The sequence below is a fragment of the Bidens hawaiensis genome, unplaced genomic scaffold (genome assembly GCF_021521415.1).
Source record: "Bidens hawaiensis isolate Kalapana, Puna unplaced genomic scaffold, B.hawaiensis_p1.1 tig00006397_1, whole genome shotgun sequence".
Taxonomy (NCBI): domain Eukaryota; kingdom Viridiplantae; phylum Streptophyta; class Magnoliopsida; order Asterales; family Asteraceae; genus Bidens; species Bidens hawaiensis.
The window spans coordinates 940,462-965,486 of record NW_027491434.1 but is presented as its reverse complement, the minus strand read 5'-3'; the positions used below and the strand labels follow the sequence as shown (position 1 = coordinate 965,486).

At 33.6% G+C, this 25,025-nt stretch overlaps 1 protein-coding gene and 1 pseudogene across 2 annotated transcripts; both read left to right on the top strand.

The window, feature by feature from the left end:
* The first annotated feature begins 7,173 nt into the window (after nt 1-7,173).
* On the top strand, nt 7,174-8,865 carry LOC143632565 (eukaryotic initiation factor 4A-15-like; annotated as a pseudogene). Its single transcript, XR_013153536.1, has 4 exons — nt 7,174-7,307; nt 7,392-7,498; nt 7,692-8,122; nt 8,227-8,865. The product of XR_013153536.1 is annotated as a eukaryotic initiation factor 4A-15-like (transcript).
* Nucleotides 8,866-15,121: 6,256 nt separating this feature from the next.
* LOC143632551 (diacylglycerol O-acyltransferase 1-like) lies at nt 15,122-20,830 on the top strand. The gene is made up of 16 exons (XM_077101039.1): nt 15,122-15,358; nt 16,715-16,795; nt 16,871-16,944; nt 17,047-17,122; nt 17,218-17,285; nt 17,442-17,565; nt 17,658-17,756; nt 17,839-17,940; nt 18,861-18,997; nt 19,087-19,168; nt 19,285-19,305; nt 19,648-19,710; nt 19,799-19,846; nt 19,938-20,000; nt 20,438-20,491; nt 20,726-20,830. The coding sequence occupies exons 1-16, from the start codon at nt 15,122-15,124 to the stop codon at nt 20,828-20,830; spliced, it is 1,434 nt and encodes a 477-aa protein (XP_076957154.1).
* Nucleotides 20,831-25,025: the final 4,195 nt, after the last annotated feature.

Sequence of the window (25,025 nt, the reverse complement as noted above, 5' to 3'; positions counted from 1 at the left end):
AAGTTTGTCCTGATTGTTTTTTTAAACCTTCATATTCATATGCTAATATTGCATCTAAATTATTCACATAATGGCTGTAAATGAACCGAATGTCCAGCGAACCGTTTGGCGGGAAGTTTGTTTATGTTCGTCCGCTTAATAAATGAACCGGACATAACAAAAATTCCGTTTGGTAAGCTTAACGAACAAACAACAACAGAGGCCGCGCTTATTCAATAGTGTTCGTAAGCATTCGATAATGTGCTCATTTACGTCAGCCCGGTTAGGCTCGTTTATGTCCGTCCGATAAGTCCCATGTATTAGTATTTTATAATTAATAATTATTTATTTTATATTTCTACCCTCATTTTTATTTGGTTATCATGTGGTGTAATTCCGGAAATGTGAGTGAATTTATGAGGACTCATGATTATTATTATTATTCTTGAATTAATATGTAATCGTTTATGTTCCTTTGTTCTTTAGTGTCGTTTATGTATGTTTGCCCATTGGGGTCATTTATGTCCATGTGTTCATTTGTACATTAGTGTCCATTACGTTTGTATATTAGTGTCCATTAGTGTTCGTTCGTCCATTAATGTCCATTAGTGTTCGTGTGCCTGTGGTTCATTAGCATCCGTTTACAATATTAACAAACGAACACTAAGAACTCGAACAAGTTCATTTCCTAAATGAATGAACACGGACACAAATTTCCATTCAGTAAAGTGTTCATGAACCGTCCTTTAATCCGACAACGCTTAACTAACGAACACGAACAAGGTCTTGTCCGGCTCGTTTCGGTTCGTTTACGACCACTAATATATATTTTGGTTTTATAGTAAACAATTTTGCTTAAATTTATTTGATAAGATTAGAAAAGTCATTAGAATTTATTAAAAGCTTTTAATGAACAAACATAATCAAACAAACATTAACATATATAAAAGGACGTAAACGTACACATCATCGAATGTTCACGAACACAATTGAATAAACATAGCCTCTGTTCGTGTTTGTTAATGTAGTTAATCGAACGAACATAAACGAACTTCCCGCTGAACGTTCGGTTCGTTTACACCTATTTGTATATATTGTGAAACACACTCTTATAATTATATGTAACTTGTTGTAACTGTTTTTGTATGCAATGGATATATGATGTTTTTAGTGCTCTATAAGAGTAAATATGATATGTATACATACATGAACATAATCATATAGTTTACAATTGTTTTTGACATGTAATTCATTTAATGTGAATTTAGGTTTTCATAAACCATCAGTATTTGCATAAACTAGACAAATTAGTTTTAAATATTGTTTAAATTTATTAAAACTATTTTTTTTATTTATATTAATTGTTATTTATTTGTGGGGCCCCTGGAGCAGCAGTTTTGAAATCTGCTGCTCCAAAACCCACGTGTCAAGCCGTGGTTCATTTGTAATTTAAAAATTTAAGGTCATACCAGTCAATATGACAATTATGGTGATTTTTTTATTTTATATTGTTTGATCATCTAATTGTCAAAATGTTCCCTTCAAATTTCTAAAATATTCAATTACTCCAACCAAAGATTCAAGTTGGAGTTTTTTCGGCTACAATGCCACCCGAGGCTCTTGAAACTTTAAAGAAATACATGAACCACGATGAACTTACGTTAGAAGGAATAAAATAGTTTTGTGGCATTGGAGGACACCAAATGCATGATGCATCTAAATTTTGTTTTTATAGTTTATCCTTTCTTTTCTCTCTTAAGTTTACAAATTTATTAAAAAACCACTTAAAGAGAATTTTTTGCGTGTGAATATTTTAGAGAATTGTTATACTTAGGCAATCGGTAGGGCACACACTTCGAGGGCACCCTTGCAGACACGAACGTACTCGTTTGGAGGCGTGTGTGCAAGGGCCTAACCGGGTGACGGGTGGAGCTGGTGTTTTTTTCTCTCACTTTCTTCTACGGCGGATTACTAACTTATATACCATGTGTATTAAGGTCATGTGTTAAGGCAAGGGTGAAAGGGGGCTAAGCCCCGCTACCAAAGCAGTTGGGGCGTGAAAGAAGCATATGTGAAGCTGGTAGTTGACCCTGGGGGGTGGTATTTGATTTTTTAATTATTAATTAACAAGTATTTCTACCTGGGCGTTGTGGCGGGACTAGTTAAATAATTACATATTTGAAAGCTATCGTGCGTTGTGGTAGAATCTTGACGGGAAGTTAGTTGGTATCGATTGAATTCGTTATGAAAAATTTTTTTGACAAAATTTCTAATATCCAAATTGGGTCCAAAAGTAAACTGTAATTTGAAAGGGAAAAAGCTTTATTGACAAAATCGAGGGTTAAAAGATATATGAAACTAGAGTCAAGGGTTATAAAGTATATATGTAACTTTTGTTGCAAATGTATAATAAGCTAAAGTTTATAAATAGAGTTGAGAGGCCAAAAAGTATATGTTTGAAACTTATGTGTAAAACTCTAAAACACTAAACTTTTATAGTTGCGTCAAATAATATATTATGATATAACCGATCTTTTATCTTTACCTCATCCCTCCACAATACTTGTTCTTGGTGTGAACTAGGGTTGAGCAAATTAAGTACTTGTACCAGTTGGTACCGGTACCTGTACCGAAATCGGTATTGTCGGTACCAAATCGGTGCCGTTTTGAGTTTCGATATCGGTACCGGTATTTTCCGAATTTTACCTTTGGTACCGGTACCGTCCCAGTACCGGTACCGAACCAAAGATTTCGGTACCGGTACTAGTACAAAAAAATTGTGATTTTCGGGATCGTGATTTTCGGGACCGGGACCGGTCGGTACCAGTACGGTACCGATCTCATCCCTAGTATAAACTATTAAAAACCCAAAATGCCTATATGACGTCAAAGTGTCAAATTGATATTATACATATCAACATCTTACATTTCACACCTCTCATAACGCATGTCCTAATAACTAGTATCCCATAATGCTTTAAATTTAAAATGTATTAATCGGGTAAAATAACAAAATATTTGATGTTTTACTTTGATATTTTAATTTTGTATTACGTTTTACACTGTTTCTATTATCCGGAGACTTGCTATCCTTTTATTGTTAAACTCCTGGTTTATGCACATTAGCAATTACAATTTATAGCGGTTGTCATGAAGATGAAAAAATATTCGACCACTCAAATAACACCAACTTTCAAGTTTCCACTCCATAAATAGAAATCACCGCGTACCAATCAAATCAAATAGTAATTACTTCCAAACATTTTTTTAAATAAAGTTTTTAATTTAAAAGTGGAATATATTAAATCAAAGATTCAAAATACATTTTTATTATTTTTAGTTAAATATTTATTTTGTTTGTTAATAAAAGGGTTAATTTCCAATGAAGTTTTTAAAATTTTTTTTTTAGTATATTAATTTTATAAACAACATGGTTATGAATATGGTTACAAGAGATCATGAACATTAAATTTTTACATCTAAAATCTTAAAAAATTCCTTAAAAAATATATACATGAATATTACTGATTTACTTTTATTGTTTAAGGTATAATAAAATCTTTACATTAATGTTTTAAAGAGTCTTTACATTAATTTCCTTTTAATACATATGATTAGCTACATGGTTATTATTTTTTCTCATGTGATAATTAAATATTTACATTAATTTCTTAAAAAACTACATATAATGAAAACAATACATCTAAGTCATTTTAAAAAAAAACTAAGTATTATTATTAGGACATGTGTTATGAATACCATCCCACTCAAAATATGCCCAGACGCCATGAAGCCTTTTTCCATTTCACGTTATTCCAATGGCGGCAATTTTGTTTACAACTCTCTTTTGATTCCAAAGAATTAATTGTCCACACCAATAAACAAATTCCATGTCAACCACTTTGCCTTTTTTTTTTCTTTTGTCTTTCTTATATATAGTTTAATTGTTATTTTAATAAGACACTGGCTAGTTATCCCACACTTCTTAAATTAATGGATGACACTAATTATTCTATGTGGAAGTGACGTGGCGTGATAACTAGCCTTTGCTAGTTATCTCACAACACATGGGCTTATGGTGAAAAATAATCAAAGAAGTGATTCATATCATAAATATATTCAACTTTTTACACTTGTTAAAAAGCTAATTAGTTATAAAACTCGTATATTAAACCTAATCAGTTATAAAATTTATATATTAACAATCTTATGGGTAAACAATAATTTTTTATACAACTAAAATGAATTCTGACCAAAATAAGTTTAGGCTAGAACCAAACATTTATGTTTTTTCATATAATAATAATAATAAAAAATTGTTTGAAGTCACACTAAAAAAGAAAGACATCTTATCACTTGCCCTTCATCTTTAAAATTGTGCTGTTTTGCACTTTACGTTTTCAAATGCTACATTGTTTGTCATTTAATTCTAACCCAGTTAGTTTTTCTCGTTAAGTCGGGTCACAAACACAAATTAGTCATTTTCTCTGTTTATTAAAAAACCATTTAAAAAGGAGAATAAATATGACAAAAACTAAAGTAAAACGTGGGCTCCAAGTAAACAAATTGTAATATTCAAATAATAAAGTAAATACTAAATATTTTTTTTAATGACCAGCGAAACCTTTAAATTGGTTATTGACTAAATTCACAGTATCAGGATACACTCTTCTTTTGATCCAAGGAAAGCTCTCACCTAAGGCCAACGTCCGTGAACACTCGCTCGAAAGCACGACAGTGCGGTAAGATAAAACTTGTTAAGGATCAAACTAGTGAACGTCACCTACTCACATAGTCTCCAATCATCAATCCGTCGAAACTAAATTAAATGACGGGAGTATGAATTGAACTCGGGCCATATGAAACATCAAGTTTCTTCCTGACCCACTTCACCACAAACTCACAAACTCATTGACAAATATAATTATGAGTAAATTGTGGTTTTCGTCCATGTGATTTGTTCAAATATGTGGTTTTAGTGCAATAGTTTCAAAATTGCGATTTTCGTCCCTGTAGTTTCAATTCACATGCAATTAAACCCGAATTCACTAATCCCGTTAAGTCCGGTCGTTAAACCCATCAGTGTATCCTTCACGTGAGGGACATTTTTTTTCTTTTTCACCCCAAATAAAGCTCAATCCTAATTCGCAAGCCCCTCACGTGAGAGGCTGGGGTGTATTTTGAAAAAAAAAGGACAAAGTTGCCCCTCATGTGAAGGACATGCTGACGGGTTTAACGACCAGATTTAACGGGATTAGTGAATTCGGATTTAATTGCAAGTAAAAAATCGCAAATAAAACTATTGGACTAAAACGCAGATTTAGACAAACCATAGGAACGAAACCGCAATTCACTCAATAAATATCTTAAATGTTATAAAAATAATAATAAATTGAAAAAGGGTAAAAGTGTCAAGCCGACATAAAATAAAAATAGGGAAAGATTTGGTTTCCGCCTATATAATTATAAATAATAATAATAACAATCTCGTCTTCTACAACTAAAAAAAACCACCCTAAAAACTTCTTTCGTCTCAAAAACCTTCGTTTCGTCACAAATTCTTCAATTCGTCGTCACTAAAAGGTATCGATTCTTCAATCTGTGTTTTGATTTATATCTGTGATGGTATTATTGTTTACAACTACTTATTACAGTAATTTTAGCTCGATTTATGAAACCTAAGGTTTTGATAGCATACTGATATAGTTATATATGTTCGTATTCTGATTATTTGTATATGCCATGTGAATCGATTAGTTTTTAGACTGTATTGTTAGAGTAATTTGAGTTTGATTAGGATTAGCATAGATTTATGAAACCCTAGGTTTTGGTATGATGCTTATATATGTTCGTGTTCTGATTTCGTATACGTGATGTGAATTGATGTATAGTGACGGTTAGTTGTTCTTCGGTTTAGGTGTTTGCAATTGAAGGTTTTGTATTATTAGATTAGTAATTTGAGTTTGATTAGGATTAGCATAGATTTACGAAACCCTAGGTTTTGGTATGATTACTTATATATGTTCGTGTTTTGATTTTGTATATGTGATGTGAATCGGTGTATAGTGACGGTTATTTGTTCTTTGGTTTACGTGGTTGCAACTGAAGGTTTTGTTTTCAATTAGTGTTTAGGAGAATTAGACAGTATTATTAAAGTAATTTGAGCTTGATTATGAAACCATAGGTTTTGATATGATACTTTTACATGTTTGTGTTCTGATTTTGTATATGTGATGTGAATCGATGTATAGTTGTTCTGTTTAAGCGGTTGCAACTGAAGGTTTTGTTTTCAATTAAATGTTTATTAGGGTAGTAATTTGAGCTTGATTATAGGTTTTGGTATGATACTTATACATGTTCGTGTTCTGATTTTGTATATGTGATGTGAATTGATGTATAGTGACGGTTAGTTGTTCGGTTTACGCGCTTGCAACTGAAGGTTTTGTTTTCCATTAATTTTTAGAGATTTGGACAGTATTATTAGAGTAGTAATTTGACCTTGATTAGGAGGATTAGCGGAGATGCATGAAACCCTAGGTTTTAATATGATGATGTTTAATTCAAAAGCTTTATTGTTTTTTTAGGCTGAATTGATAATATTCTAGCAAGCGAGGCGCAAGGTTTTTATATAATTATTTTTATGTCTCTTAGTTTTAGCATCCCCTATCCAACATTTAATTTAGCTATAGATATACTTTTTATAGGATTTAGTTAATTAATTATTAACATATACACAACCTAAAAAGTATGTGGTACAACATATGCCTAGGGCTGTTCACGAGTTTATATTAACAAATACACAGCCTGAAAAGTATGTGGTACAACATTCACCTAGGGCTGTTCACTAGTCGAGCCAGGGTGGGCTTGAGCTCGAAATTAAACGAGGCAGCTCAGCTAGGCTCGGGTTTGATTTTGATGTTAAACGAGCCTAAGAGCCGAACCATGACCCGAGCCGAGCTTGGGAGGAGTTCAGCTCACTAGCTCAGGTTGTTTCAAATATAGTTTTTTTAGCTACTTTTATTCGAGCTTTTGTCGAGTGAGCCATGCGCCTCAGAGTTTTATGTCGAGCGACTATGGTCGTGTATCGCTTTGTGGTTAGGTGCACTTAAATCGCTTTTAAAAGCAAGATTCATACAACTATAAAAGCGTTTGTGCTCCTTATTTGTTGAAAGAGCCTGCAAGCTTTATTATACAAATTTTATTGGTTTCGATATTTTTATTGGTTCTAAAGAACATCTGTTTTCTGTTCTTTCTGCAGCCATGGCAGCTATAGCACAAGAAGGATCGCAGTTCGATACTCGTCAGTTTGATGCAAAAATGGATGAGTTGTAAGTTCTAACTACTTGTGTTAGCATGTGTCTAAGAAGTTGCTTAACTTCTAAATGCTTAATATCCCTTGATTTTTTATACAGGCTTTCAACTGATGGACAAGACTTCTTTACGTCATATGATGAAGTTTATGAAAGCTTTGATTCAATGGGCTTGCAAGAAAACCTTTTGCGAGGCATTTATGCATACGGTGAGTTTAGTTGTTACATATATTTCTAAAGGTTTTGAATTATATACTGTGAATGGATAAATGCGGTTTCTATACTATTTTTGAAAATTGAATATATTATTATATATGAAACTTTGGACGTTTAAAAGAGTATGCATGAGTATAGCTGTATAATTTTTCATTTATTTTTGACATTTAAGTTATATGAATTTAGGTTTTGAGAAGCCGTCTGCAATTCAGCAAAGGGGAATTGTACCCTTCACTAAGGGTCTAGATGTGATTCAACAAGCTCAATCTGGAACCGGTAAAACCGCAACTTTTTGCTCGGGTATTCTTCAACAACTCGACTACAACAAGGCGGAATGCCAGGCCTTAGTTTTAGCTCCAACTCGTGAACTTGCACAACAAATTGAAAAGGTTATGCGGGCCCTTGGTGACTACCTTGGTGTGAAGGTACATGCTTGTGTTGGTGGGACCAGTGTTCGTGAGGACCAGCGCATACTCTCTTCTGGGGTCCACGTTGTTGTTGGTACCCCTGGGCGCGTGTTTGACATGCTTAGAAGACAGTCGTTACGTTCTGATTTCATCAAACTGTTTGTGCTTGATGAGGCTGATGAAATGCTTTCAAGAGGTTTCAAAGATCAGGTTTGCTTTTTACCTGCAATGATAATAATTTTATATATATATATGTATGTATGTATGTATTGTGTAATTATCATCTACTAATGTGTAATTTGTTTCTTTTTCAGATTTATGACATCTTTCAGTTACTCCCGTCAAAGGTTCAAGTTGGAGTGTTTTCTGCAACCATGCCACCTGAAGCACTCAAACAAGAAAGTTTATGAATAAACCAGTACGCATTCTCGTGAAGCGTGACGAACTAACGCTGGAAGGTATCAAACAATTCTATGTGAATGTTGAGAAAGAAGACTGGAAGCTTGAAACTCTTTGTGACCTTTATGAAACCTTAGCAATCACTCAAAGTGTCATCTTCGTCAACACCCGTCGGAAAGTCGACTGGTTGACCGACAAGATGAGAAGCCGTGACCACACTGTGTCAGCCACACACGGTGACATGGACCAGAACACACGTGACATCATCATGCGTGAGTTTCGGTCCGGGTCATCGCGTGTACTTATCACAACTGATCTTTTAGCACGTGGTATCGATGTGCAACAAGTGTCGCTTGTTATCAACTTTGATTTGCCGACTCAACCCGAGAATTATCTTCACCGTATCGGGCGTGGCGGGCGGTTTGGGAGAAAAGGTGTTGCCATTAATTTTGTGACAGCAGATGACTCAAGAATGCTAACAGATATCCAGAAGTTTTACAATGTGGTTGTTGAGGAGCTGCCTTCAAACGTTGCTGATTTGATATGATTTGAGTCACTTTAATGTTTCGTTTTGGTTTATTATATTTAATGCTTAATTAGAGGAAAGTACCTTATGCTTTAGAAGCCACTTATCTAGATGGGACTTTTTTATGTTTTATTTTATTTTAATACATATCTTTATGACTTTATTATTTATGTTTTTTATATTGCCCATGTTTTTTAATTTTAAATTAACAATTGTAATGCTGTTCCCGAGTCGAGTCAGAGTGGGTCCGAGCTCGAGCTTGAGCTCAAGATTAAACGAGGCAACTCTGTTAAGTTTAAGTTTGATTTTGAAGTTAAACGAGTCTAAACTATGTTTTTGTGAGCTATATCGTGAAAAAGATTTTGATAAGTTTCAGAGGGCTTCTCGACTTTGTTATAATGACAACATAAAAAATAGCATGTTAACCTATTCAATTTTGTGAATATTGATCATTTGAGCATAGTTTTGCATGACATGCTTCCCGTACGATGTTCTGATCACTATTGAAGGAAAAACTAATGTTGACATAAATATTTCAAATTTGATAAAAGTTAAAAGCATTGATAGGTATGATGTGGCATGTCGAAAGTGTTCGCAATCTTTTCTTAAATTTTAATAGTTGAAGGAATAATAGTCAATTTGCCAAATCTCGAATCTTCTGATTATCTCAAAAAAATGTCCTTAAAAATAAATTTGAAACCCGAATCATGTTTAAAATTCTAACTTTCATACTTTTGACATTTTAAAGTCAACACGTTGAACCCATAACAAATTTGAAGATAAATCTATTTTGCATTCTTAAACTTTTAAAAATACTCAAAATTTTTATTTTTGACCAAAATGTAGTCAACTTGTACCAAACAATCTATTTACCAACTTTTGACCCATAAAATCAAATTTAAGTTTCACAAAAAACTGAAACAATTTTCATTTGAGAAACATGATTTGTTGTTGATTTTTGAAATTCACCAAGTATTTTGAAATATATAGTAAAATAATATGTTAATATATATATATATATATATATATATTTATAAAAATATATAGATATTATATAAATATAGTATAAAAGGAAAGCGAATAATTATTGATTTATTGCATATATTAGGGTATATTGGTTTTGGAGGGAAAAAATTGTGAGAATTAATCAAAAGATGACAAGTGTCCACATGTATTTTACTTTATTAGAATAGGTAGATATAAATATGACTACTTTAATAACACAAATTATGTCAATTATATGAAATGTTTAACACGATTCGATATGAGCAATTTAATATAATGTTTTTAAAACGATTATTGACTCGTCTCAATAGACACCAAAACATAACTAACAAGTTAACAATGTTAAAATCCATGTTTTGTTTCGATAATACCCTAACAAATCCTATCTCGTTTTGTTCATATGTGCGCACTTGTGAGATACCAATGATAAGAATATCCCGCCTAAACATCATCGACGCATTTTGGAGTCAAATGCCTTTCGGAAAGCTTTTCACTCAAGCAGCAAAAAGCAAATCCGTAAAAGCAAATCCATGAACTATTTGTAGGCAAATCGAACAACACTGAGGGTACAGGAGCACAGATGATACATATGTACAAGAGCTAATTTTGTTCCGTTTATGATAGTGGGGTAAACCTAATAGAGCGATGAGACCAAATGGGTGTTACAAATTCCACATCGTTGGAGAGATGCTAGGATGTAAGTATGCCTTGTCTCAAATGTAACCAACTCGTCTTTGAGGGTAATGGCAACGGATGAAATGAGAGCTCCACGCCCCATGACATAGAGTGTTAAGATAGGAGTAGTACAAGAATGAGTGATCTTCTAGAAAATATCCCTCAGGAAACAAAAAACAAATGCATGCGTTTCCTCACAGAGAAAATAAATAATATTAGTAGTACGAGACCATATTTTACACTTATAATAGAATTAGTTATTTATTAAGGGGCTGTTTGGCAATGTTATTACAAATTGGAGACATGATTATGAGATGACCTCTGAAAGAGTTAGCATGTTTATGAAACTTACTCATTAAGAAGCTATATGAGCGATTAAGAGATGCCTTTTAAGTGAACCAAACAATTCACCTTAAATCGATTCACCCTAACCTATAACACAATGTTGTTTTGACAGAATAATCCTTTTACGCGTGAAGAACTTAGAAAAAAGAAACACTTTGGATTGGGAAAATTGGTGTAGGACATTATAGGCTCAATTTTATAAACTTTCCTTTGTAAGCGTATGTTGATATAGTCCGGGTTAACTTGTGTCTTTGTTTCCTTATTGTATATTCTTTGTGCTCTTAGCTACTGAATAAGAGTTTCTCGTTTTGGTTTATATATATTTGACCTTTCAAAAAAGAATTGGCGGGACAAGTTAAATATGTCACGCATATCACCCGATAGTTTTATTGTTCCAGTAATGTATTAACTTGTTTATGACCCGAATTCATTTATACTGAAAAAAAAACCCTGCTAAAACTAGGGTGCTTAGATAGGAGTAGTATTAGAATAACAGCATGAGTGATTTTCTGGGAAATCTCACTCGAGAAACAAAAAAACAAATTCATTATATAGACAAAATAATATTAATGATCTTTTGAACATGTCGTGACAACGCGAAAGCAACAAAAGTTTATTGTTTTCATGATACTGGTTTTGAGTCTTTTGATCAATGTTTTAAATACAGGTTTTTAACTCGTACCGGATTGAACTAAAAAACAGAACATGTTGAACTAGGTTGTACTGAGAGGTTGAACCGGGCTGAATATTTTACATTGTAATTTCATATAAATGCAAGTTCAACTCAAAAAACAATCCGAAAGTATATATTTCGATCATAAAATGCAACCTAAAAGTTAATCCATAATAAAAAAATAATACAAAAACACTCGAGTTTCAAAAAATAATCCAAAGTTTACTCGTTTTAATGTTAAGCGGTAGGTTAAAAGTAATTTTAAAAAATATTGGCTGCAAAATATCAAAAATCTCTTGGGCTTAAAACCGCTTTTACCGGTTTAAACTTGTATTTCAGAAAAAACTGCTGGTTCGATGTTTTAGCAAACCGCTCAGAAATACCGGCCTGATATGCGAAACATGGTATTACCGGTTCAACTGGCCAGTACGAACCGGTTTATAAAACACTGGTTTTGACATGATGCTACTGTGCACTGAAGAAACGTGGATCGACTCACTGGTAGACGATCTACTTTCCTCGGGTGTGATTATGCTATTTCACCGATGGTTCTCTGGGATCTGGGTTCTTCCACCTACAAAATGAACAGCACCGTAAACTTACCCCTTAGAAAGGGACAGAGGGGTCCTCTTTGGGGTAACCCTCCGGTGTGAGAATAAGAGTTTGTAGGAGAAGATAATAATATGAGAGTAAGGAAATTGGAGTGTATTGCTTAATATAGCTGAATACTGTGTAATTGGGTGTACCTCTCCTTGTGGAGTTGATGTGGTATTTATAGTGCTAGGGTTTCCAATGATTGGGCTCAGACCCAATTAGGGCCTTGTTGGCCTCCTCCAATTGCTTTACGCCACGTGTCCTTGGGACACCTGGTGCTTTTTCATTGATTATAATCACGTGGTAGCACATGGGTTTTGCTGAGTTGTCCACCTTTCATTGGCAGCTGTCAACATCAGCATATTCTTATTCCTTAAAAAGATACCTTCTGGAAGGTTGTCTGACATGCACAATCAAGGTTGCCCTAATCCTGATTTGGATAAGGGCGAGGTTGATTATGTGCATGTGTGATACGCGCCTATCCTGAGGATGCGCGAGGTCTTCTCTTTATTGTCACGCGCAGATGTTTCATGCGCAGATGTGATATGCACAAGCATGTGATATGCGCCACGCGCGGATGCGCCACGCGCAGATGTGATATGCGTGAGCATATATGGTGCGTGAGCATGTGATACGCGTGAGCATATGTGATGCCTGAGCATATGTGATGCATGAGCATATGTGATGCCTGAGCATGTGATGCATGAGCATATGTGATATGCGTGAGCATATGTTATATGCGCCATGCGCATAGGTTTTGGCTTTGTGCCTTCATAATGTCTTGATTTCAAGCCTCGGTGTTGAGGCGGGTACATACCTCTTCATGCACTATTAGATAACATAAGCTAAAATTTGTTATTATATAATATTATTATTTGTATTATTGTAATTAATAGACTTATATATATTAGGTATTATGTCGGGTAACATAGAATAAAGTTTGTTATCATATTAACCGTTGTGACGGTAGAGGAAACGGTTACCCACCATCATTGTATATATACGAATATGGTGTAACCATTTAGATTCACCAAGATATTCAATAAAATATCCATTTTGTGTTTACACACACATTCAACATGAACAACACGAATTCAATAATGATGTTAACGATGATAACGGCTTCCGCTAATATGCACCCTTTGCAATTAACTTTTTTATCGTAGGCACAAAATCGATGACAGTCAAGTTCACGCATTGTTGTGTTTGAAATAATGGTCGAGAGCGGGAAGCTTCAGATTGAAAAGTTTGATGGAAAAGACTTGGGTTGGTGGAAATTGCAAATCGAGGATTTGCTGGTTGAAAAGGATTTGGACATGGTATTGGATGAAAGACCCAAAAATATAAAACTAGATGAGTGGGAGACTTTGGATAAGAAAGCCAAGGCGGTTATTAGGTTGTCGTTGACGAAGGATGTTGCGTTCAACATTCTCAAGGAAACTACCGCCCGTGGGATTATGGATGCATTGTCTGATATGTACGAGAAGTCCTTCGATGGCTGATAAGGTTAACCTGATACATGAACTGGTCAACACGAAGATGAACGAAGGAAGTTCGGTTATATTGCACATTGACAACTTGAATTCGATTTTGTCAAAGACTTGGGTCGGTTGGTATCAAATTCGAGGATAAGGTTCAGGCTCTATTATTATTATTATCATCATCATTGCCCGATAGCTGGTCAGGGACTGTTACACTGATCACTAGTTTTAACTAGGGGTGCAAACGAGCTCTATTTTTCGGCTTGTTTCGAGCTCGTTTAAAACACTCTCAGCTAGCGTCCATGTTGTTATTGGTACACCTGAACGCGCATTCGACATGCTTAGAAGACAATCGTTACGTTCTGATTCCATTAAAATGTTTGTTCTTGACGAGGTGGATAAATTGCTTTTACGACGTTCAAGGATCAAGTTTTTGATATCTTTCGGTTACTCCTTCAAAGGTTCAAGTTGGAGTGTTTTCTACGACAATGCCACCCGAGGCTCTTAAAGTCACAAGAAAGTTCATGAATAAACCGGTAAGAATTCTCGTTAAACGAGATTCAAAAATATTTTGATTCTCATCGGATCGATTACCTAGGTGTCGCCCCAGACGATATTTGAAAGGTTATTTCCGGATTTTGAATTTTTTTAGGCTATTATGGGATTCTCTCTATTATGAGAATTTTCCCTAATCTTTTATAGGAACGGTTAAAATACCAAGGAAGACAGAATTGAAAAGGATTTGTGGCCACAAAACAAATCACTCAACAAAAATTCGAAAAAAATAATAACTCAAAATATAAATAAAAAACGAAAAATAATTTAAAAACTCAAATGTTTCCTCCGTCATATTCTCGTTTAAAAAAAAAAACGACGAAAAGACACAATGCTGAGATCAAAGACACAATGACGAAAATGAACAAAAGACACAATTATAACTAAAAAAAGACATAATAAATCGCAAAATATAACACAACTCCGAACAAAATGTAACACAATTTAAAGTAATATAACACAATATCAAGAAAAAAAAACACAATATCATGGAAAAAAAAGACACAATCAATCACGAAAATAAACATGATAAATAGAAGACACAATGATTTTTTTCTTTCAACGTTGTTTTTTTTTTAAATATGGAAGACGGTGGAAATATTTTTGTGCTTTTACTTTTTTCGTTTTTGTATTAAATTGTTATATTACTACTTAACCATCTCTTTGCATATGTTAATTTGAAAAATTACTTTTTTTGGGTTTTAACGCTCTAATGTTGCCGATGATATCTATCCTGTAACAAACGTAACAAATACCTGTCGATGATATCTATCCCGTAACAAACGTAACAAATACATGTCATAACGCTCGGGTTTTACTGTGTTTACTAGTTGTATTCATAAGTTGTGTCCGTCCGTCCGTTACAGTTTTGTCGTCAGCTAGCTTCTTCACTAACCAACCAATTAACCGTCGTTCATAATAATAATAATAATAATATCAATTTCACTTGTACACTGATGTCATCCGACGTACGCAGACGTCCGATCACAACCGCAATAATATCCGATTCTTCTTCTTCATCTTCGTTTTCGCCGAAATCAAATTCGGACGTCGGAAATAACTCGAATCACGATTTCGATCATCCGAAAGCCGATCGGAGAAGAACCGTGATGCATTACGCGTATCGTCCGTGTACTCCTGCTCATAACAGAATCAGAGAGTCTCCTCTTAGCTCTGACGCCATTTTTAAACAGGTCTTATTATTATTATTATCATTATTCTGTTCTGTTAAATCTGTTACGTTTGTTTATCGAAATAGTCTTTACTTTTACATTTATTATTATTATTATTATTATTATTATTATTATTATTATTATTATTATTATTATTATTATCGAAATGCATTTGTTAATTTGGATTCTAATTGTTGTTTACGACTTTAGATAGTGAGATGATCAAATAAATACATACATGCATGCAAACATACTCCAGGTTTGTGGAACACGAACAGAGATGCAAACGTTTCGTTCGATTGTGTTCATGATTCGTGAATGTTTGATAATGTGTTGGTTTGTTTAGTAAATGAAGAACGAACATGAACACAGAATTTCGTTAGATTAACTAAGTGAACGAACACGAACAAAAGCAATGTTAGTTTATGCCTGTTTATGTTCGTTTGTTAATAAACGAATAAACATGAACACGGAATTTCGTTAGATTAACTAAATGAACCAACACGAGCAGGGGCAATGTTAGTTCACTTGTGTTCGTGAACGTTCGATCATTAAATGAGCAAGCACGAGCTGAGGGAAATGTTCGTTCTATTGTGTTCGTGAAGTTTGATAATGTGTTCGTTCGTTTAATAAGTGAACGAACATGAACACAGAATTTCGTTCGATTAAATAAATGAACCAACACGAACAAAGGTGATGTTTGTGTACGTCCATTTATGTTCGTTTGTTTAACAAACATTCGATTAACTTTTCAATTGTGTTCGTGAACGTTTGATAATTTGAATGTTTACGCCTGTTTATGCTCGTTAATGTTTGTTGGTTAATGTTTGTACATTTAAGGTTCTAATGACTTTTTTAATCTTATTATATAGATTTAAGCAAATTATTAACTATAGAACAAAATATACATGAGTATTAATGTATTATGTGAATAATTTATATGTAAATTAACATGTGAATATGAATGTTGAGAAAACACCTACACAAACTTGGTAGCTGGACTGAAACGTTGATAATGACCATTCTCAGTTAGCCAAATTAAATAAAACATTGTTTGTGTTCATGAACCGTTAATGAGCAAATTGATTTTCTTAATGAATAAACACGAACAAGAAGTTTCATTCAGTTAGTTGTTCGTGAACCGTTCGCTTGTCCGATAAAAGCTTAATGAACGAACACAACAAGGCTCTGTTTGGTTCGATTCATTTACAACCCTACTTGCTTCAAATTAAATCAGGAAATTATCATGTGATTACATTTCTAGCAAAAATGTATTTGGATTCCACATACTTACATAATATTGATTAATTATTGTTGTTTTATTGTTATGATGAACAGTTATTATAACTGAATTGTCTGATTAGAAAGTTGTTGCAGAGTCATGCTGGCTTATTTAACCTCTGCATAGTGGTTCTTGTTGCTGTAAACAGCAGGCTCATAATTGAAAATCTTATGAAGGTGCCTGCGTTGATCTTAACTTGATAACTTTTGTTTGTTTCGTCGCTGTTCAATTAACCTATATTAATTTTACAGTATGGTTTATTGATCAATGCAAATTTTTGGTTTAGTTCAAGATCATTGAGAGATTGGCCTCTTCTTATGTGCTGGTAATGCTGTTACCTACCAGGACTTTCATTTCTGTACATTTTTTTTAATTGTTTACCATCATATAAAATAGTTATTTAACTTTTTTTAATTTTTTCTTGTAGTTTGTCACTTCCGATCTTTCCACTCGCTGCATACACTGTTGAGAAATTTGCATGGACAAAACGTGTATCCGACTCTGTAAGTAACTAGTTTTAATTGCCAAGCTAAAAACAGTGTTCTTTTGTATAAGATATATCAATTCATAAAATTATGATTTTGATGTGCTCTTGTAGGTTGTTATCACTCTCCATATTATAATAACTACAATCGCCATTCTCTATCCAGTTTACATGATCTTAAGGTTAGGCTACCATATGCTTATAATTGCATAAACAATCTTCTTTTAACTTTTCAAAATCTTAACTTTTCCTTTTGCCAATTGCCATTTTTTTGTTTTTATTTCAGTATATTGTGAAATGCTTGAATAAATTTTAAGTATGTGATTAAAGTTTTGCAGGTTTGATTCAGCTGTTCTATCAGGGGTTACACTGATGTTGTTTGCTTGTGTTAATTGGTTAAAGTTGGTATCTTTTGTGCATGCAAATTATGATATGCGCTTGCTCGTGAACTCAATCGATAAGGTAACTAAATCTGTAATATTTATGTTACATGATCGTCTCGTATGATATTTCGTGTAAAGTTTTCTCAAATAATTCTACAAATTGTTATTTAGGAGAAAGAGAAGTCCGCATCTTCAAGTATCGAGTACTTTTATGATGTCAACTTCAATAGTTTGGCATACTTCATGGTTGCTCCTACATTATGTTACCAGGTACATAACAGCTTTATTTAACTATAACATACATACAATCCTAATATTTTAAAAAAAATCAATAGACCTTTGTTAATTGTAGAGAAACTATCCTCGCACCGCATGTATCCGGAAGGGTTGGGTGTTAAGGCAGACGATCAAATTCATAATATTTACAGGGGTTATGGGATTTATCATTGAACAAGTAAGTCTTCTTGAAAATGCTTAATATTTTGCTTGTGTATTTATGCATTTCAAGGGGAGCATGATGGGCCTGCTAAGTAATGGGGCATGATTTGGGTTTGGGTTGTATTGGGCCCATTTTAGTTTTGTTCAAAACGGGCCGGGCCAGGCATGGTAGGGTTGACTGAACTCACTAACATGTTTTATCCATTTTATAGCTTTTTTTAATAACTAATGAATGCATTAGTTAGGGTGACAATAATAGGACTGATCACAGTTCGGTTCGGTTATTAAGCGAAACCGAAACCGAAGTCATCGGTTTTTTAATATACAAACCGTTCGGTTTTTCGGATATTTTTGGTTTCAGTTAGGTTATAGTCGAGGTTTTTTTTCTTTTTCCAATTATGTGTAGACATTGCAAACAAAGTTTAAAAATGAAAATGATGATTTTAAGCTTGTAAGAGTGTATTAGAGTACCACATATATTTTGAATTCTACAAACTACAAACAAAAGTAGGCACGTGTTATGTGGAACCAAACGAATACAAAATTTCTAGAGCAGTAGAGTTTAAAATTCAACAACGTTCTTAATCAAAAAATAATAAAAGTTTAGTCCCAATCTTCATTCGTCATCTTGTTCATCTTCAAAGTTTAGTCCCAGTCTTCATCATATTCATAATCTTCATCACCATCAATCGGTTTAGTTCGTTTTTTATTTCGGTTTTTTAAAAATGGAAAGCTGAACCGAAACCGAAAATTCGGTTTATTAAAAAACCAAAAATTAACCGTAGGTTAATGCTCCGGTTTGGTTTTTTCGGTTAATTCGGTTTTCTGCTCACCGCTAGACAACAATAATTTGAATCTTCAGTTAAAACAATTTAGGTGGTTATATGCATTAGCATTAGTATTAAACTTATTTTGACATTGTCAGTTTGCATGCAGTATATTAACCCCATTGTTAGAAACTCGCGGCATCCATTAAAAGGGGACTTTTTATATGCTATCGAACGTGTTTTGAAGCTTTCCGTTCCAAATTTATACGTTTGGCTCTGTATGTCTTACTGCTTTTTTCACCTTTGGTAAGCCTTCTTTTATTCACTGTTTTTACTTATGGTTCTTGTTCAGCAATTTGCTAGTTATATTACAAACAATGCTGCTGCTGATATAGGTTAAATATACTTGCTGAAGTTCTACGTTTTGGTGACCGTGAGTTCTATAAAGATTGGTGGAATGCGCAAACAGTAGACGAGGTAGGCTTTTTTTTGAAAAAAAGAAATAAACAGAAAATATATTTTGAATTTTTATTTGCTATAAGATGGTTGCTGAGTTGCTTTTTGTGCATGTACTGTGCTGGTGCTGATTTTAGTACTGGAGACTATGGAATATGGTAAGCTTATTGTCAAACATTACCAACTAATGCCGATTTTAGAAGGCCCGATTGTCCCTTATTAGTCCGTTTTTATTCGGTAATAGGAGCCATTATACAATGTTGTAATCTTGTCAACTGGTTATTTTTATATTTTTTAATCGTTAGAACTTCGAAGTGATATAAACTGTTAAATAAATAGTTACTAATTTATAGCTAAAGCCTAAAATGTAACTAGTATTTATTTTTTATAAAAGATATGGTCGGGTCCTAATGGCCCAGTCTTTAACCGGTTAGGACAATCGGGCGTATATAAAGTGCATACACGATGCACTGCTAATAAATGTTTGATTGTTTTTGCAGCCAGTTCATAAATGGATCGTGCGACATATATATTTTCCATGCTTACGTAGTGGGATACCTAAGGTAACGATTAACGAAGTTGCTTTATATCATCATTTGACATATCAATTTCTTGATATAAAGTTTTAATATTTGAGGCACTTGGATTCAGGGAGGTGCCCATTTGATTGCATTCTTTATGTCTGCAGTGTTCCATGAGGTATATCACTATATATATTTTTCTTTAGTTAAAAAGATTACATCTTAATATCTTATTAGTTCTTTAAATTGATTGTTATTATATGCATCAGCTTTGTATTGCTGTTCCCTGCCATATTTTCAAGTTTTGGGCCTTTCTTGGAATCATGCTTCAGGTCACAATCTTTTTTTTTGTTTGTTTTTTGTTCGATAGTCGATATAATGTAAATAAGAAGCATACCGTAACAACACACAATGTTGAAGTTGATCAAAGTCTATTTTTACATCCATACAACCTCCTAAATCGTTTTATATAAAGATTAAGAAAATTTTTTATAATAATGTTATAAGTATATATAAACAAAGCCAGTGGCGGACCCAGGAAAAAAGTAACAAGGTCCAAAGAGGGTCGGTGCCAAATTTTCATAGGGGTCGATTGGGATTTTAACATATATATACCTTTAAAATAAATTTTCATAGGGGTCGGCCGACCTACACCTTTAGTGTAGGTCCGACAATGAACCTGGCTAGTAATATATGACGCGTATCAACCCAAACTCTTTTGACTCGTTACCAACCCTTTGACCTTCCCATCTTGTTCTTCTTGGATCAGGTGCCATTAGTGATGCTCACAGATTTCGTGCAACGCAAGTTCCAGAATTCAATGGTACGCGTTTGTTTCTTAAATACTTAACTGTATTCACTAGAGCTGCTAATTATAACTCTTTACATGATACAAGTCAGCTTAACTGAGCTGATCACCGGCCCGATTTGACCAAACTTGTGATCTTAACGCACCTTGACCCGTTAACCAATTTAGCTGACCGACTCGTTTTCGCACCATATAGTCTTAGTATAAAGTTTTTTTTTTTTTTTTTTTTTTTTTTTTTTTTTTTTTCAGGTGGGAAACATGATGTTCTGGTGCTTTTTTTGCATTCTTGGTCAACCCATGTCTGTGTTACTCTACTACCATGACTTGATGAATAGAAAAGTCAACACTAAATAAATAATATCCCTCCAAACTAGAAAAAGATTGTTTTTGCAGGTAATGATATTTTATAATAGTACACTTTTGTTTGATGATATGTTTTTGGTAATTTATTACGAGTTAGTAGTTAAGACAAATTTTCATGCAAGTAACCAAACTGAAATAATAATAATAATAATAATAATAATAATAATAATAATAATAATAATAATAATAATAATAATAATAATAATAATGTTATGGTGTATTTAACCTAGAATATTTAGGAGTTGCTTTAAAAAAAATTGTATTGAATTACTAACAAAAAAACAACTTCATGAAGGCCAATCAAGATTTCCTAGTTTTTTTAACCTCACGTAAAAGTTTTTGAAAATAATTTTTTATCAGTAATTTATTTCTTATTTATTTTGATTTTTCTCAAAAATTTAGTTCGATAAACTTTTTGAAAGATTCTAAATATAATACGTTCAAATTTTTTTCTTTCAACATTCGGTAATAAATTATACCGAAAACGAAGTATTGAAAAAAAAAATATTGTATCGCAAACGGTTTTTGCATGAGCTTGGATCAGTAATTTTAGCGGAATATAATTTCGCACTTTGACTTCTGAACAACGATAAAGAGTGGATATATGCATTTTACGTTTATATCTCTAATGACTTTTTTTGTTAACTTTTAAAGAAAATCTAACAGTTACTTTTGATTTTTGACTTTATTTTTGTCAACATTCATATATATATACTTTTTAAAGTTGAGTTTTATTTAAAATAAAGTATTTTTTTTGGAATCGTAAGTGACTTTCACACTTCTTTTGCTTGGTAACTTCGACGGAATATGATTACGTGCTTCGACTTTCCTACAATGATGAAAGGTAGGTATTTTTTATTGTATTTTACGTTTACGTTAACGGTTAGAAAATAAATTTTTGTTAGGTAATTACTTTAAAATTGCTAATATTTAATACTAAAAAATTAGTAGGAGTGAAGAGTGGTAGACTGGTGAGTGATGACGCTTTCGTTGGTTGATCTTTAATAATATTTTAGCATTTCGTGATTTTTTTTCTCTTATATGTAATAAGGTAATATACATGTTTCTCATAAGTCATAAATCGCATATGGAAAACCTCATACTTTTTAATACCAATGCTAACTTCATGAAATCAAAAAACATGCACTCGACATTATTATAATAATCATGTGGATAGTTAGACCAACCTTATAATTAGCGTATTAAAGATGTTAAAAGTTAAAACAATGTTAAGCCATGCGTTATGCTTTTCCGATATCACCCGTGGGTCATCTATTGGGGCAGTACCAAAAGAGGGGGTTGCGGTGTTCTCGTTGGTGCTATATATGTCAGCAATGCCTAGTGACCCTGGTCCCTTTTTTGTGCTTGGCCTTCACGCGGTGGCGTATCACCTTAGCGTTGAGTGGTAACGTCTAAATAATTTAACATGAGTGAAGTAAAGGAAACTATAAAAACAATAAAAATATCGATAATTTGTAAAAAAGAAAATAATTTATAAATTTCAATTATTTCAATATATTAGAGAGACACAATTTGATTATTTTGAAGTTTGTGATGAGAACTTGTATAGAGATATATAAGGTGTATAAGATATTATACTCTTTTAAGTAATACAATTAAAATAGAACTTAGAAGGAGGAACTAATATTGTGAAAAAGCTATCCACATAGTTGGTGAACAAATCTTTTAGGAATAATGTGTCAAGATCTGCTTGGAAAGCTCATTTCCACCTCTTCCCATAATGGTACAAATGTTTGGATGAATTAGAAAAATTTGAACTTGTGTAAGCTTCTGACTCGCGCACACGGATGCCATGCTAAAACTCTGAAGCTCATGCAAACTTTGTTTCCGATCTGGAACTTTATTTTGAATAAGTTTCTCAGAGCCGAATGATTTGTTTGTTCACAGTGAACACAAAAATTGATTGTTTCACCGTTTGAACTGACTATAACTGTGTCATTAAAGAGATGCCGTTTCTTTAGGTGGCCATTAAATAACTTAATTACATACAATAACTCGTTTTATTTGTAACTAAAAACCACTATAATCTTTTAAAGCCTATGGAAGATTGGAGATCCAAATCCTACAATGAAAAAGGAAGGCACATACAACCTTACAACAACACAAATCCTCAAGAGTTTAGATGTTATAGAGCTTCTAATGCAATATCTTCTCAAACCCAAATGGATCACAACAATCCAAAATGTAACCGAAAGTCAACAAACCGGTCAACGTCAAAAGATTGGAGCTTTAGTGACCCAGAATTGAAAAGGAAGAAAAGGGTTGCTAGCTACAAGGCTTATACAATGGAAGGAAAAGTCAAAGGTTCAATTAAAAAGAGCTTAAGATGGATTAAAGATAAGTACTTACAGATGGCTTGTGGTTTAAGATCATGAACAACATAACACTAACACCTTTTTGGTTTTCAAATAAGCCCTTTAGATCACTCGCATTCATAACCCGACTAAACTAAATTTTTATTGAATAAATATACATTATCAGTTTTTATTGTATTAAAAATAGAAAAATAAATTGAACATTCAAATAATCTTCCGAATTATCAAGGTCGAAATAAAAATTTAAATCCACAATTTTTTTTAACGTCAAATATTAATATGCTAGCAAATAAAAGGATCAAATTACAATATAGAGACAGGTAAGCGGGCAACAAGCTGCGCCGCTACCCCCTTTTGAATAGCAAAACCAATCCTACTGAATATAGAGACAGTTAGCGTTCTTCGGCGTCGTTGAGTTGCTGTGCATGACCCGCTAAACTCTTTTCAGAAACGTAGCAACATCGGGGCAAGAGACACAAATATATCGAAAGCAAAATGAATGAATGCGTGTGATTCTCACCATAATTGAAAATAAGAAATTGAAAAAGATTATAAATAGAGAATCGGAAGTGATGGAAGTAGTATAAAAATATGTTAACATTATACTCTATAAACATATAAATTTTTTTATGAATTTTGGTATTTTTTTTATTTTTTTTTTAAGTAAGATAAGATTATGTTCTTTTAGATGAGCATTATCCAAAAATATTATATAATTAATTATTCAATTAGAATTTTAAGTATGGCATGCAAAATTTTGTTGTGTCATAGCACCAACCGACTAATAGTCGGTCCATCAAACAGGCTGAGTCAATTAATTTAGTTTTTATTTTTATATTAGTTTATAACCAACCGACCGAAAAAGCTCCATCCAATGGGAGCATCTCCTTAATATATTTGATGGAGATTTGTAAATCATAAAGTACGTGGTTGTGAGTAGAGAAGAGAGAAAATGTTATAGGAAAAATTTCTAAAATAGCCCCTTTTAGAGAGAGTCCCCAAAATAGCCCTTTTTTCCTCAAAATTTTTAGAATTTGGACTATTAAGATGCATTGGGAAAATACAAAAATAAAGAGGGAGCATGCCAAATTTCGAAGGAAAGTTAGATAGGAGACGAGATTTGGGGAAATAATGAAGGTAAAGTCCAAATTTTTTTGTAATCTTAGAGCAAAAGTTCAGATTTTTCCAAAATTTTTTTTTTCAAAAAACCGTCTTGAGAGACTGCTTTTTTATGTTTCCTATCTTTCCCATCCATATTTTCAAATTCTTGGAAAAATATATTTTTTACAATTATACCCTTGAACCACCACCACCACCTTGAACCACCATCACCACCACCTTGAACCACCACCATCACCGTCACCGTCGGCCCCACCCCATCACCACCATCGTCACTACCACCATAGCCACCTCCACCACCGCTGCACCATAGCCGCCGTCACCCCCACCCCATCACCACCACCGCTGCACCGCTGCATATATTGATCACTGGATCATTCTCACCGCATGCTGACGTCAGCTTTTGGATTAAAAGTCTTGCTTCATCCGCACGTATGTCGTGGAACTCGTTTAAGCGGTGAGAATATAATATTTCGACGGTGGATATCCGGCGAAGGTTACGCCAGTGGGCACCGTACGGGGCCCACCCAAAGCTGGTGTAGTTGTAGTCGAGGATCTTGTCGGCGAGAAGGCGAGGGACGAAAACGATGTCGTTTTTGGTGAAGCATTCTTTGGCTACGGTGGGAGAGGAGATTAACAGGACCTTGTGGGACCCGAAGTGGAGGAAGAGGATGGGACCGTGGTTGGTGGGGCCGACGGCGTCGGTGATGGTGGTGATTCAAGGTGGTGGT